Consider the following 16,704-nt stretch of genomic DNA (forward strand, 5'->3'; position numbering starts at 1 on the left):
ATGATAAATATGCAAATAAAATATTCTCAGTCTCTATCACTACAGGATAATTCTCTTCAGTTTCTAATCTTTTAGAGGAAGCCTATACATTTTGTTTACTTCTTGTTTCTGTAGGCTAGAAATGTAATTTCCAGCAATATTCTTATAATATATTAGCATAAATGTACTATAACTATTTTGAAAGATAATAAATAGTAGTAAAAATAATCTAAAATTTACTAGATTCTAGATTTCCTAATCTTCATGCAACTCAAAAGAATTTACTATATCTATAAAATGTAAATTCTTATTAAAATACATTTATATAAAATACAACATGTCATGGAAATGATATGTGAAAATGGTATAGTACTAGACTAAGAATTAGAAAATGAGTTTGGCCAAGGCTGTGTCACTGATGCTTTGTAAAGTTGAACACATCTCTGACCTTTTCTATGTTTTAAATCAGGAAAATCAGGAAACTGGTTTTCCTGATTTGAAATCAGTTTCAAATCAGGAAACTGATCTTACAAATACTTTAAAACTTTAACAGGCTGGAAAATGTGTAATCTTTACTTTTCTCTGGCTTTTAACACCTGTGTAAAATGGCATCCTGTTCAGGTATGGAAATATCTCCTCTACTGTTTCCTTATCTCTATCAGTACACAAATACAGGCCCTCTTTACATTTTATATGAGATGGCAACATTGTTCTAGGTCATTTGCCTGCCTCCTTCCATGATCGCCTCTCTTTTTTCCATATCACTGCTGCCAAACTCAGTTTTATGAAGCACTGATTCTCTTCCCAATTGCCTTGTTAAGGAACTTCTAATAGTTTATTACTACCTATTGATGCCGAGAGCTTGGCATCTGTGCACCAGTGCCAAATCAAATCTTGGAGACAGTTTGGGTGAAGTAGAAAAGAATAGTTTTATTGCTTTGCCAGGCAGAGAGGGGCACAGTGGGATCCTGCCTTTGAAAACTGTGTGTCCCAAACTGGGAGGATTTAGTGAGGAGTTTTATATCAGTAGTTCAAGGGTGGGGTTGCTGACAAGATTAGGATGTGTGCAGGGCCTGTACTGCTTTACACTTCTCCCAGGTAATCTTCTTGATGAGCTTCTCTGGTTCCTTTAGTCTGGCCTCAGGTGGTCTTCTCTGGTATAAAGAATGCTGACATCTTCCATTTGCTGGGTTTTAGTTCTATAAAGGGCTTAAAGACATTGTCATGTGTATCCCTTGAGTCAGAGCCAATACCCTGCCCCAAGGCTGCACTATTGTTTCTTGGCTGTTCCTCCCTTGACTCTGCATTCCTTCCCTTCCCCAGATTAGCAACTGTTCGAATCTGCCCTTTGGAACTCAGGGAAGGTCATGGAGGCTGGAGACTGTTTCCTACAAGAAATGGGGGACACTGAAAGGCTTCTGTGCCCAGGAACCCCACAGGGTCCTGCTTGGTTTCACCATCACATTGCATTTTTTTTTTTGAAACTTTTGGACCTATCTTAAGCAGATACTGCATGTTGCTTTCTGAATATACATTTTCCCCTTATTCCCTCTTCTCTGATGCATAAGTATGCCACTGTAGACTGCTAAGAATAAAATAGAACATGTTTTCCCAAGTCCCTTGTACATGGAGGTGACCATATGACATAACTGGATAATGAGAGGTGAGTTTACTGGAAGCTTTCAGGAAGGTAGGTTTCTCTTTGCCTTTCATCTGTCTGGAACACAGATACTCTTCTGGCAGTGCAGGAACTAAGTTGTAACCAGCAGGCTAAAGATGGTAAAACTGGCAGAACAGAAAGAGAGAAGGATCCAGGTAATAGTGCCTTAGAGCTTCCATACTATCCCCAAGCTGTCTACCTCTAGATTTCTTGTTTCATGGGAAAAATAATCCCACTTTTGGTTAAGCCACTGCTATCAAGTCTCTGTTACACACAACTGAGCATAATAATAAACTGATACATGCTCCTGACCCAAGTCTCACTTTTTCTGTGAAGCCGCCTCTAACAGACCAACCAGTCTTTGATTTCTGCAGCACATATGCTTTCTACTACACTACATTAAACCGTTATTTGTTCTGTAATTTTGTTCACTTGTAATTTGTTAACTCTAACACTCTGCTAGATTGTACATTCTTTAAGGGCTGGGGCTATTCCCAAATTTATTAGAATATAAATTCCTTAGAGGCAGAGGCAAATTTTATATCCAAATCTATTCACCACTTTTCTCTTCCTTCAGCACCACTTGTACATCATAAGTACTCAAAATAGGCTTTGGGTATATATGCATATATATATATATATGAGATTTTAATTAACTCAATGATTAATGCTTAATGATATTTATTCTAAATTTATTTCTTTAATCAAGAAATTTATCCTTTAGCCATATCCCTTATTGGGGATGTTCTCACTCCAAAATGTGTAGCAGATAATTAAAATAAAACAAATCTTGTATGCTCAATTTTTTTTTCCCCTCTTGTAATTGTATAGGAACTTTGTGAGGAATTATAGATGAAGTTGAAAACAAAATTAACCTCTATGTCTGGTTATTGCCCAAAGTCAGGTAAAACATAATGCAAAAATAATAAATTTACATGTTTTTTTATACTTCTATCCCCAATGAATTACCTTTGAATAAAGGGATACTTAAAGTACAAACCTTTGAAGAGTGAAACAGCTGCAACTTAAAGATTTTCTGACAATCTTAAGTCTTTCTAATAAAGAATCTTGTGTATTATTTTAAAACTCTAATCACTCTCTCCTAGGTCTGGGTGAACAGATTGTGTTAGTATTAAAATCACAGCAGTCATTCTAACATAAAGATCACCAAGGGAGACATGAAGATATGAATGCAATAGGATTTTTTCACACTCTATAAAGTTTTCCTCTTGTTAAGCTTTAAAGATTTTCTAGTGTGTGCCCATATTAGCACTATTTCTAAAATATCTGACAGTTGTTAAACTGCCTATAATAAATGAACTAGTATTGAAGATAAAGAATGTGCCTACACTAGCCATTTAAAATGAAGTACTTTGGAGAAAGTGGAATTGCTTCCTTCCTAAGAAAGCCTTTACAGTCTATATAGGCACTTACTGTTTTATGTGCTTTGTATTGTGCAAGTTTCGAATGTGTTACTTTGTGTTCAGTCCTCTTAATTTTACAAAGCACACTCCTGCTCTTGTTGGAAGAGAGTGGTCTGAAGTCTATGGCAGTGCTAACATAAGCTTGAGCTTATGTTAGCCCATAACATAAGGCCCAAGTATCACACTACTTGGGCCTTAATTGGTTTCCTGACTAATCACCTCTGAATGCCCACTCACATATCTCTTCCCGACACACACCATCTTCTCTACCTCACCTTTCACGTTTTGTGCTGGATTAGGCCCATGCTATAAAGTTTATATTGTTACATTATTAGCTTGATGTGTAAACTTGAATCTTTCTGGAAAAAGGTCTTTCGGATTCTGTGGGTGGGTAGTGAACCAGGATATTATGAGAACTTTTCCCTGACACAATATACCAAAGGCAAATGGAGGCAAAGATGAAGTGTAGATCCTTCTCTCCTAAAGCTGGTTGTCTGTGGCAGTTCCAGGGCTCCATGGCTCCATGGCTTCATGGTCTCTATGAAGACCAGGAGGCAGAAATGTCCAGATAAGCCTCATCAATTTGTGTAGCAGCCCTGATTGGCTGAAGCTTCTTATTAAGTGTCTTTGCTTTGGAGTAGTGAAATGAATCATTCATCTATTACTTCAGAGTTTAAGCTGTACCCCTTTTAAAGCGATCTGCTCCTCCATAATTAAAAAAGGAAACCTTGTATTAATACTGTAAAGAGTATGAGTTTAGGAAATAAAGTAATCTTTAGGCTAATTACATTTCCTAAATCTAAAATACTCAAAGGTCCATGTGATTTTTACTCTTTACCTTGGCCTTTGGTGATCAGTAAGACGTCATTAAGAATCTCAGAGCAAGTGAGACTCACAGGTCCTTATAGAATTAAAAGAATTTGGGCCGTTAGGAAGTTCTGGCCATAAAACCAGGATTCAGATGCAGAACTCCGATCCTTGAAGTGACCTTATTCAGAAAACAAATACTCCATCCCAGAAAGACTTGTTGTATGGTGGGTTATCAAGTCAGATACTCAGGTACGAGAACTTGACACACCAGAAGGGTTTTTTTTTTCAATGTGTGCCCAGAGCATAAAGTTAGGGTCAGATTAGCCCCAAGGAAGCTTCAGTTTTGAAACAGAGCTAAATAAATTCATCCATATTATAAACATGACCGATTTGTGAGTATATATTTGGGATCAAGGTGATGAGCGATTCAGTGGCTAAAACTAGGTATATATGTGTGTGTGTTTAGGTCCATATGTTGAAATACTGCACATGCTTAGGCTTTTGACAGCTTCTACTGCCCACCAAATATTCAGCTTGGATAATAGAGGTATATTTTTCAAAGATATTTACATTTTGCCTACCTACTTGATAGCATTGTATTTGGAAACGACATTAATTTTCTGAAAATACAAACTACTTGTGTGAAACTCATAAGTTTTCCTCTGATTTTTAAGTGTATATAAATCATTATTATTATCTCTAAAAGCTGGTTCTCAGGGTCAAATTCTGCCAGCAGAACAGCAGCAGAGATAGAGTGCATGGTAAATACAGCTGCAATCCTAAAACTGCACAGATCCTTAATGCTTTCCTTTGCACTTTTTGTTGGTGACCAGTGTTGAGGGAAAGTGATTGCTTTCTTTCTTTTATCAGTTTCTATTTGTGTGGTAAACTTTGCTTTCTTATCTTTCCTAATTTACTAGCAACAATGAGGTTAGCTTACTTGCTGATGATTGCACAATTTTCTTACTTCCTATAATGCTCTCTGTGATAACAAGGATAATCATGAAGATCTGAAGGTGCTTTCTGTGATTTAAAAACAAAACCAAATCGTTACTTGTTCTGTTAATTGAGGGCTTTGCAACTAATTTTCTCCTACTTTACTTCTTCTGTATCCATGAAGTCTATACAATGCCATCCATATGGTTTTAAATTTTTTAAATTTTATTTGTTTTACACATGAGACTCATCACTAAATTGTAAACATCTCAAGGGTAAAAATTAATGTTTTTGATGTGAGGGGGTAAGTAAGTGAATAAGATTTTATCCACATACCATGGTGTTTTAAAACCTAAGTCTGACCCTCTCAGAAGCAAGTAAATGGGAGGATACTGAAAGGTTCTGAGAAATCAAAAGTCAAATAAACGGTTGTTATTTCATTGTTCACTGCTGTTTGCTAATCCCACTGTCTGTGGCTGAAATATCAGTCAAAAAGCATCTCCCGAGGACAAATCTAGTTGTCGTATTTCTATATCCATGGATAGAATGTGGACGTGTTCACTACCTGCATGTTGACTTTAAATATAAATTGTCTGTCTGAAAATCAAACAAAAACGATGACTTGTCACTTTTTTCTAGCAAATTAGGAAACTTAAAAAGAAAAGTTTAATGACATTTATTTTTGAAAAGAGTAGGGAGCAATAGGTACCCCAGTATAGTTTTGATAGGTGTATATATTGGAAAAATATTTTAGAAGTCAGTTTTTATCTATAAAAATTTCCCAAACTTTATTACCCAATAATCTTAAGAAACTGTTCTACAAAAATAATAAAATGAAAAATAGAAAAGGTAGAAAAATATGTGCTGTAGCATTTGTTGTAGTCTTGATTTTAATAAAAATTGCCATCTGTCTAAATTGACTTTAGTAAGAAATTGGTTGAATAAAGTATGAACATACATGCAATGTACTATATCAATTAAAAGGAATGAATCTGTGTATATACACTAATTTAAAGAGGTGTACTCAAAAGGTTTTAGCTTTAAACAGTAACAGGAATAGTTTGATTTCATTGTGTTGAAAAACTTTGAAAAAATATATGTATACATACACAAATTTGTGTATATCTGACTTACTTACAAAATATAAGAAATATGAATTTTGCAGGCCTAGAGAGAAATATGGAATAATGTATATCAAAAACTTAGAAATTATTCCTTTGGTGGAGAAACACCAAGGCAAATTTCATTTACTTCTTTTATTTACAATGGGTAATTTTTACTTTTGGAGGCATTTTAATGTGTGTGTGTGGGGGGGAGGTTCATTTTCAAGTAATAATAATAATAAAAAAAACCCCACCAATTTTGTACTTAAAAATCAGGTAAACATATCTCTCTTTACTATTTGTATGAGCAAAAGCAATCACATATGTAAAAGACATGGCATATATTTGGCTTTCAAATTCACAAATGCATAGTTATCAAGCTGTCGTGCTCAACTGTTGTGATGAGGACAATCTTATAATCAGTTTGCTGTTCAAACAATTCACAATTATTGTCAAATACCCACAGCACAAAATTCTTTTGTAATTCTTAAGATGATTATCGGAACCTTCCCTCATCTTTCTCAGGATTTTAGGAGTTTATAAAATCTATAGAGCTCTGCACGGGACCGCCAACCGAACCACCTCAAGAGCTGCGGATTGCAGCCTTGGCGGACCCAAGAGGTAGAGAGCGACATGGCAGCGGCCAAGCCCAAGAACCTCTCCCTGGTGGTACACGGACCCGGAGACCTGCGCTTGGAGAACTATCCTATCCCTGAACCAGGCCCAAATGAGGTGCTGCTGAAGATGCATTCTGTTGGGATCTGCGGCTCAGATGTCCACTACTGGCAGCATGGTCGAATTGGAGATTTTGTTGTGGAAAAGCCAATGGTGCTGGGGCATGAAGCCTCAGGAACAGTCGTAAAAGTGGGATCATTGGTCAAACACCTAAAACCAGGTGATTGTGTTGCCATTGAGCCTGGTGCTCCCCGAGAAGCTGATGAATTCTGCAAGATTGGCCGATACAATCTGTCACCAGCCATCTTCTTCTGTGCCACGCCCCCTGATGACGGGAACCTCTGCCGGTTCTACAAGCACAATGCTAACTTCTGCTACAAACTTCCTGACAATGTCACCTTTGAGGAAGGGGCCCTGATTGAGCCACTGTCTGTGGGGATCCATGCCTGCCGGCGAGCTGGAGTCACCCTGGGGCACAAGGTCTTTGTGTGCAGAGCTGGACCAATTGGACTGGTCAGTTTGCTCGTGGCCAAAGCAATGGGTGCATCTCAAGTGGTGGTGACTGATCTGTCAGCCTCTCGGTTGTCTAAAGCCAAGGAAGTTGGAGCTGATTTCCTCCTCCAGATCTCCAACGAGAGCCCACAGGAAATTGCCAATAAAGTGGAAGGCCTGCTGGGGTGCAAGCCAGAAGTTACCATCGAGTGCACAGGGGTGGAGACCTCCATCCAGGCGGGCATATATGCCACTCAATCTGGTGGGACGCTGGTGCTTGTAGGGCTGGGCTCTGAGATGACCAGTGTGCCCCTAGTGCACGCAGCTACCAGGGAGGTGGACATCAAGGGTGTGTTTCGATACTGCAACACGTGGCCGATGGTGATTTCAATGCTTTCATCCAAGTCTGTGAATGTAAAGCCCTTGGTCACCCATCGGTTTCCTCTGGAGAAAGCTCTGGAGGCCTTTGAAACATCCAAAAAGGGATTGGGGTTGAAAGTCATGATTAAGTGCGACCCCAAGGACCAGAATCCATGATATGAATTGGGCTCTGTCCTTGTCCCCACTCAGCATCTTGGGGTTGAGTGGTTGGCTGGGCAGTGGTGGAAGTTTCTTTTGAGTAGTAAGAATAATTAAAATAATTCATTATAAAAAGAGAGGCTTACACAGAGGAGTTGGTGTGCCTTAAAAACACAAGTAGGGGGACTTCCCTGGTGGCGCACTAGTTAAGAATCTGCCTGCCAATGCAGGGGACATGGGTTCAAGCCCTGGTCCGGGAAGATCCCACATGCTGCGGAGCAACAAAGCCTGTGTGCCACAACTACCAAGCCCTCACTCTAGAGCTCACGAGCTGCAACTACTGAGCCCGCATACCACAACTACTGAAGCCCACGCACCTAGAGCCCATGTTCTGCAACAAGAGAAGCCACCGCAATGAGAAGCCCGCGCACCGCAACGAAGAGTAGCCCCCACTCTCCGCAACTAGAGAAAGCCTGCGCGCAGCAACCAAGACCCAATGCAGCCAAAAATAAATAAATTAATAAAAAAAAAACCCACAAGTAGGGAGGGACTTCTCTGGCGGCGCAGTGGTTAAGAATCCGCCTGCCAGTGTAGGGGACACGGGTTCAATCCCTGGTCTGGGAAGATCCCACATGCTGAAGAGCAACTAAGCCTGTGCACCACAACTACTGAGCCTGCGCTCTAGAGCCCACAAGCTACAACTACTGAGCCCACGTGCTGCAACTACTGAAGCCCATGCGCCTAGAGCCCGTGCTGCACAAGAGAAGCCACTGCAATGAGAAACCCATGCACTGCAACAAAGAGTAGCCCCCGCTCACCGCAACTAGAGAAAAGCCCGTGTGCAGCAACAAAGACCCAGTGCAGCCAAAATAAATAAATAAATAAATATTTAAAAAAAGAAACACATAGGTAGGGAGAATTTGGGGGAACTTGTAACCAGAATGACCTGTTCGTGCTGATCAAAGTTTGGCAAGTAGAGCAGAGCTTGGCAGGTAGGTGCCAGGACTCCCCTTCTTCCTGGAGTGCGTGGAAGTTGTGTAAGGAGAGAAATCTGCCCATTGGGTTCCTGGCTCAACTGTGACTGTGGCCAGATGGGGGATGAGGGTTCAGTTATGAAGAGACCATTTACAACTTTATCAAGACTTAACTGGCCCAGAACCTGACTTTCACAAAAATCTGCAGCTCAGAGTTGGGGATGAAAGGTTGTGAACAGTTTTACTTTAGGACAGTGCTTCTAGACATAAGTGCTATTTGGTATGATGATAAAAGGAGAATAAGGGACTCTAGGATAATTTAAAAACCAAGCAAATAAAACTGAAATCCCATGTGAGATAACAGCTAGCTTGCATCCCTCAAATGTAGAAGTAGACAAGGAACTTTTCAGCGCTGCTTGAAGAATTACGTCTTCAACTGTTGAGAATTCTGTGTAATTTACTTGGCAAGGTGAAGAATTGCCTTCCCAACGCGCCACACCCCCACTCTTCTGCACATTCAGAGGCAGCCACTGCAGGCTGCTTTGTCACTAGGCAACCAGGAGGCGCCTACCTAAGGACAGCCATGGGAAGTCCTCATGGGAGACCTTAAATCACGCTTTTGACTAGTCCAGGAGGTTTTGGTCAGTACATCTGTCTTACCCACCCCACAGGGTTAGCATGCCCTCCTAGGCTCCAAGCTCACTGATGATTATTAGACAATCTGTTCATTATGAGCAAAAAACCTTTTCCCTTCTCAGAGCCAAAAAATAAAATAAAATAAAATAAAATCTATAGCTCTGAGATTGTGTGTTGAGCCTATACTGGAGAATAATCATGCATCTGTTCTGCTCTTTGATCTCCTTATTCCCACTGGCAACCTTAATATACACTTCTAAGAGTATCTGTTAACTATTACAAATTCAGTTGACTTTAGCTACATCCAATTTGTAAGAATTGCTTAGTGAAATCTCAAGGCTCTGTTTTTCTTGAACTTCATCTCTCACAGAACTCATGTGCTTACCAAATACTCATTGCATTTATTCAATCAGTTGTTTATACAATCATTCATTTTGTCATTCAAATCTTTATTTCTTCACCATTGAAAGATAAGGCATAATTGCAAAATTATACTGGGAAGGGGATGATAACAGAATCAAAACATATTTCAAAGATAAGGAAATCAAGGTAAAGAAAAATTGAGAGACTAAGCTCAAGATATGTGATCTATTTTGATATAAACGTCACATTTTCTCAGTATTAATATGCTTTTGAAAAGTTGTCACAATTGCATTTAGTATAATACACATTAAAGATCAGTTAATTCAGCTTACCTAGAAATAGCTCAGTGACATTTAAAAATTTTTTAATTGTTTTGTCACACCCATAAAATAAGTTCAGTCATCCTGATCAATGAGCCAATGAAGATGCTTTAATAGAGATTAAAGCGTTAACCCAAAGCATAGCTAGAGTATGTAGGAAGCTGCTTTTACTGATTAAGAATAGAGCAACTTCAATGAGAAAGGCTACACTGTATCAGATTACTGGTAGAATTTTTGAATTTGAGAGTCAATTTTGTTTAATCTGATTTTCCTTTACTGACTTTTCTCTGTATTTGTAGATACAGAATTATTGATAAAATATTATACAATACTTAATTCATTCTTATGTTCACATAATCTTTATGTTTGTTGAACCATTGTTGATGGATGATGTTTAATATGCTAGAGGCCTTAAAAACTATGGAGCCAGTTGACTAGTGACTGAGTTCCCAGTCATCATCTAGCTCCAGGTTTGAAATATCAGAGAGCTGATCATCTTTTTGGCATACTGTGCTCACTGCTTGGAACCACACTTTACATTGTATATAGATAAACTGAAATGTGTGTAGAGAAGCTTAGCCAACATGGTCAAAAATAAGAGTAAGAGGTAAAGATATAAGGAATGATTAAGCTGGAAAAAATAAATATGAATATGATATTTTCCCTCAAATGTTCAGAGGGGTGTTACATAGAAGAAAGATTGAAAGTATTCTCTACACCTCCAGATGATCAAACTGGGATCCAAAGATAAAAGTTATAGAAAGACCTCTTGGTAAGGAGATTCTTCCTAGCTAGTAATGCTCTATTTCTTTCCAGAGATCATAGATGCTCTACCAGTAATGCCTGTGTTGTTATCTGGGTTTCTTATTTATTTAATCCTTAATATAGGCTTCTATAGCATATCACTGGAGAAAACCTCTTAGTTTGGCATTATTACCAATTGTCAGTTATATATTTACATAACTTTATTATTCCCTAAGACATATTTTCCCCAGTTATGCACACTATAGGATTTTTGAATGCCCTGTGGAAGTTTAGAAATCTGTTCTTGGCAATTTTACAGCATGATCAATATAGGAAATTATAGTTAAATCTGGCTACACTTGGTATTAATGAACAGATGCTAATTATGGGTGATTAATCTTTCTTATAAATGAAATTCAATATATTTAGAAATGTATTGCATAACTTTTCTTGGGATCTGTGTAACATTTATTCATCTTCAGTTTTCAGAACCGAATATGTTTTTATTTGTGAAAGCCAGGAGTTTTTTTTACCTTTCCTTTTTGACTCCTCTCCAACTCTCTGCTCAAGATCTTTGCACAGGAAGACCATTGCTGGGGAAGAGTAATTCTAGAGTACAGATGTTCTGGAATTAACAAGTATTTCTTATTCCTCTCTTCCTTTCCTCCTTTCCTTCCTTTCCTTTCTCCCTCCCCCCTTCCTCCTTCCCTCCCTCCCTCCCTTCCTCCCTGTCAGTTCCGATAATGGACAACTCCTTCCTTTCCTTGAGATTTCAGCTCAGAGAGTCACTTCCTCAGGAAGACTTTCCCTAACTCTAAAGAAAATATCTGATCACGCCCTACCCCATTGATTTATTGATTTTATTTTATCGAATTTATCAAAAGTTGTAAATTTTTTTGTCTTTTTAAAGAATGTGTTTACAGTTTTTCATTCTCACTGGAATGAAAGTTCCATCATATCCAAGATAATGTTTATCTCATTCATCATTGTGTTCTCTGCATTTTAGCAGAGTTCCTGATGTATGTGCAGGGGTGTATTTCATTATATACGCGTATTTGGACAGATACTGGACATATACTTGACTAATCTTTTCATTTATTCATTAAACACGTGTTTATTGAGGACCCTCTAGATTCAAAATTGACTAGATCCAACTAGGGTGACCTTTCAAATATGAGGGAGAAATGGAGTTATTGATAGATTATGCCAAAATTGAAATGGAATTTTTTACTATCTAATCAAACTGATTACTTTTTCCCAAAGGCATTCGAGGTATCCTTTTTTTTTTTTCTCAGCCTGAGATTTATTATAAAATACCCAAACCCAGATCATAATTTAATTTTGTTTTTATCATTTATGGATATTAATTAGGAAACAGTGGTATACTAAGTTAAATTTCCTGCTTGAAGCAAAAAGAAAACATCTATGAAAGATCTGAAAGTTAAGAAATACAAGTTTTAAAGAGAACATAAGGATTTTTTACATAAATCTCCAATCAGTTAATTACCTGTCTCAGATGCTTGTTTTATATTAAAACTTCAAAAATGAAAGAGATTAACTGTTAGAAGGTGACTATGAGAATTTTTCTTGTTTCTAAGCCTTTTTTTCTTTAAAATAATAGGCTTAGGGGAATCTCTCTTGTTATAATTAGAGAAAAACTGACTTCGGTCTAGATTAGAGTCACTAAAACTGATTAAAAATAAATCCTCCAAGTCTCCCAAATATTTATTTGGGAGACATATCTTACATAGCCTGGACTTTTACTGTCCTTCCAAAAGGAAATTCTGAATAGAAAGAGAAATAGATGCCTAACGTAGGAAGAGTACCTTAAGCATATATTTCATGTGATAATTGCTTTTCTTTTGCATTTAGGAACTACAGGCGAAAGCAAGAAAAATGTAGCTGGTTTTATTACCCAGAGGAGAAGCGATCACTATGCTTGTCAGGTCTATCTATGAACATTTCTCCCATCTTGGGAAATCTTTGAAAAATAAAATCATGTTGCTGGCTGTCTTGCAGTGTACTCAGAGTTAAGTTGTTAGGTTTTTCCCTAAGAAATGTCAGCCACTGCTATTACCAAGTAACTGACCAGGTCACATGGAAAATAAATGTGTTCACACTATACTATCTGCCTTTGTCAGGAACTGAGCTAAGAAGAAAGACTGACGAGAATCTCATGGGTATTTATTCTAATTTCACTCTGCGCAAAATTATATTCATCCTGCAAACTCTTTGACCACAAACTATTCTCTGTTGCTATTTCATTTACCTCTAAAATTTAGTACAATACAGAATTTTATAATTTAAAAGTGTAGATCAAGTGCAACTGGTTTGTGCATAGGCAGGATGAAAATTTGAAGAAATCTGCTTCATCAAACATTAATTGAAAATGGATGCAATTAGGTACTGGCTGCCCTGTTGAGACCATAGCTATACCTCTGATTTTAGTTACAGTAAAGGAGAGTAGTAGAAAGAAAGAATGAGTGAATGAGAATGTAATTGGGTTTCTCAGATTGTTCTGTCTGGAAAATGTCACATTTCAGAGATTTTGCTGCCTTTCTTTTCAGGATAGAAGGTTAGATTCAGGAAAGCTTGTGTGGATGTAGAAAGGGCAAATTGCCTCATCAGTCATCCACCCCATCTTCCAACCACTCTAATCACTCTGATTCCAGTACTTAGCTAAGCCACAGACCCAAGGCCAAGTCTACTGCTAAGACATGTGAAGAGTAGCATATATATTTTAGACCAAAGAACTCGAAAAAAATTAAAACGAAAACTACTGTTCTAGCTTGAGATACGTTTTCAGAATGAGTTTCTCATGTACTTTCTTAAACCAAATCCTCTGTTTGTCAATGTTTGCTTTTGTGATTGAGTTTTCTCTAATTTAGCCATTTGCACCATATGATATTGTTTCCAGTTATTTCAAAGAGCTCTGGAAATTGCCAAAGCTATCCAATGAACATTTCTTACAGACTATATAACTTTATCTGCCTGCTTTTAAATTTTTATTGAAGGATGGTGACATCATCTGCAAATGACTTCAATTCCAGTGGCTTTTTTTCCTGTAGATTTGTGCTAAAGATGTCTGCTTGATTCCTAAAGAGATGCAACTATTATTAATTCTATAACTATTCAATGAATATTTATTATTATACTTTTACATTACTAAAAATTCATCTCTCAAGAAGGAACTGTTCTATCACTGTTTTATCCACTCATGTTTTCAGATGACTCTCACTCAAGAATATCCAACAGAATTAGTTTTACAATTATTACAGCTATATCAGTTTTTACAATATTTTAAATTATCCTGACTAAATTTCCATTTTTTAAACAATATTTTACTTATCACAGGTTTCATTTGTATGAGAAACAAAAAGAAGTTTGCACAGATTACATCCTTGCCATGTCTGATGATATTAAATTCATTGAGCAGAGGAAGCAGTAGTGACCAAAATGGAACAAGGATGGAAACAAGGAAAAGTTCTTCGTTATTTTCTTCCTCTCAAATGAGTAAGTCTATTTGTATTACTTTTGATTTGTTACTTGAGATTTTTTTAAAGCTCCACAGATGAATGCATTTTACTTGGAGTTGCTTTGTTTCATTGTGACTGAAAATGTAACCCATCTCAGCAAGGTGATATAGCATCAATGCCAAGACAATATGTACACAGACTCTTCATGAAGAAACTAGCTCAGCAAAGGAGTCTCATAATAAATGTACACAATACATTACTTAAAATATAAAACTTGTTTAACTCAGAAGGCTTTCCATTTGAAACCTTGAATGTAATCAATACAAGTATTTGTGGAAAAAAAGTGAGGCTCTGGACTCTAGATGAGAAGTGGAACCATTGCTTGTAATGGTCAATTTCTTGGCAGTAATGGCTGAAATTAATAGTATGGAATAAAGAGCTAAAATGTCCAATTGTAAACTCTATCTTCTGGAACTTTGGATTCAAAAGATTAACTACAAATTATGGTGATTTGGGGCTTTGCTTATTACTCCTTGTTTATATTTTTTTCATTTAAAAAATACATAATCAGAGAATTACAGAAAGTTAAAGCTGAAATTGTACTATGATTTGTCAAATCAAATGGGTTCATTCTAGGGGAAAACACACACTGATACCTCCTCTGTGTTTAATTCCGCAAATGTCAAATATGAGTTCAAATATTCTTCAAATATATGTTTATTTGTCCATTAGATATATGTAATTCTGTTTCAAACTTACATTGCACACATCTTTCTAATAATGTAGTGTTTGTTTATTTGTTTTATGCTAAAGGTGATCTCCAAATATTTCTATTGTCTTGTTAAATAGGGACATGACTATATATGGGGAAAGAGATGGATAGTGTGGGTGAATAATTTGCCTTCAAAACAGGTAAATCTAATTTCCAGATCACACACTAAGCCTATATCACTCTTCAGGTAATATTTTATTGGAAAATAATAAAGAATCTGCCTTATAGCATAACCACAGAAACTAAGACAAAAATCTGCTTAGATAACTGTCTAGGCATGCTGCCAGTTTGAAGTAGGGCCATTTGGGGTAACTAACTATATGGAAGCAGCAAGAATTGGAGAGAATACCTTATATTTTCACACAGGATTTATTTTGTGGGTTGAGTTTTGCAAAAGAGGAAAAGAAGTTGGTAAGCAAAAGCACCAAAGATGTTTTGGGCTATATTTTTGTTACTCTTCCAAGTTTTTTTTTTTTTTTCTCAGACAATATCTTGAACAAGTTAAAATCTGTATTTCATATCGGTAATGCATATACCAAGTAAAAAGCCTATGCTATATAATATAAAGTATATACAGGTGAAAAAGAATATGATTGTGAAGTCTCCCTTTTATTCTGATACCTTATCAGGGGTGAGTTCCATATCAGGGAACTTCCCCTGAAGGTTGATATTTACAGTGAATGTAGTTATTCTCAGTTTTCCATTGTCAAGGGCAATGGAAAACTGCGATTTTAATTTCATGGATATCTGCCCACTCCCAAACCCCTCCTCAGATATCTTTAAAGGTATTGTCAATCAGCACATGTTTCTATCATCTGGATAAAAAGAATCTCCTTCTTCAGCAAAATAGCTTATTCTTCCCAGCTACACACTTTATGGTACTGTTAAATATTTTACTTACCTGTCCCATTTGTTCATATCCTGTTCTACATAGATTTCTAGTTTATTTCCAATGAAAATTATATTGCTGTATAAATATTCAATTGTATGAATTAAGGTGGGAAGGCTCACCAGCTTACTCGGGTCTTTGTTTATTTATTTATTTTTATTTATTTATTTTTTTCCCCTAATAGTAACACATGGCTCTGTCCCTGAGTTCAGACGATTGGGCAGATTTATTTTAGATACTATTGTACAGTCCTAGTGTTCAATATGAAAAAATATGTATACTTGAATCGTCGTTGGTGATTGGAATCGACATATAGAAATTGACCTAGTTTAATAATTAGTTAAAAAACAGAATATTAATTTAACTACCTTTTATTCCAGTAGGCCAGGGAAAATACTCCTTAATTAGGAGAATATGAACTCCACTATCTTCAGCATATTTTTTTTTAAAATGTAAGCTAGTTTATTGAAAGCCTTGTTACTTTCCTGTTTTTTGTATGTTTCTGTGTATGTGGTAAATACATAGCACAGAACTACAGGCATAAACACAAGATTTCAGGGAGTCTTAAATGCCAGAGTAGTTTTGTCTCTAACTAATCTTTCCTACTAAAGATAACTACCTCTGTTTCTTTTTAATAAAGTCACATGGTAAATTCGTATAAAGCAATGCAAATAAAAGACTTACACCGACATCACACATCTAAATCCTTTTTAATCCATGAAAAAGCAGATATTTCTCCCTGTACTTTTAAGAAGGTTAATTCATGGAAATCTCTATAGGACACTTTAAAACTTGCAATTCTTGATGGAGAAAGACATGTAGCCCTTTTAATATTAGAGCTGTGCCAGAATGTCCATAAATAATTCCTACTCTCCCACAAACCGGAGTGCTAGGAAATGTGCAGACACTGCAGATTTTTACTGTTTTCTCCA

The 16,704-nt window shown here is 36.8% G+C and overlaps 1 protein-coding gene and 1 long non-coding RNA gene across 2 annotated transcripts in view; both read left to right on the forward strand.

The window, feature by feature from the left end:
* Positions 1-16,704, forward strand: part of LOC308613579 — a 63,298-nt gene that overhangs the window by 21,199 nt on the left and 25,395 nt on the right. Inside the window, exon 2 of the long non-coding RNA XR_014015272.1 lies at positions 13,990-14,148. This is a non-coding gene — a long non-coding RNA (uncharacterized lncRNA). The remainder of the gene's footprint in view (positions 1-13,989; positions 14,149-16,704) is intronic.
* LOC308614629 (sorbitol dehydrogenase-like) lies at positions 6,477-7,733 on the forward strand. Its single transcript, XM_081229154.1, has one exon. The coding sequence runs from the start codon at positions 6,546-6,548 to the stop codon at positions 7,614-7,616; it is 1,071 nt and encodes a 356-aa protein (XP_081085280.1). The 5' UTR covers positions 6,477-6,545; the 3' UTR covers positions 7,617-7,733.

The sequence above is a fragment of the Mesoplodon bidens genome (genome assembly GCF_964165515.1).
Source record: "Mesoplodon bidens genome assembly, chromosome: 3".
NCBI classification, from domain to species: domain Eukaryota; kingdom Metazoa; phylum Chordata; class Mammalia; order Artiodactyla; family Ziphiidae; genus Mesoplodon; species Mesoplodon bidens.

What these genes read in the sequence shown, in the direction of transcription:
- LOC308614629 (XM_081229154.1), top strand. Translation starts at nt 6,546, where the DNA reads ATGGCAGCGGCCAAGCCCAAGAACCTCTCCCTGGTGGTACACGGACCC.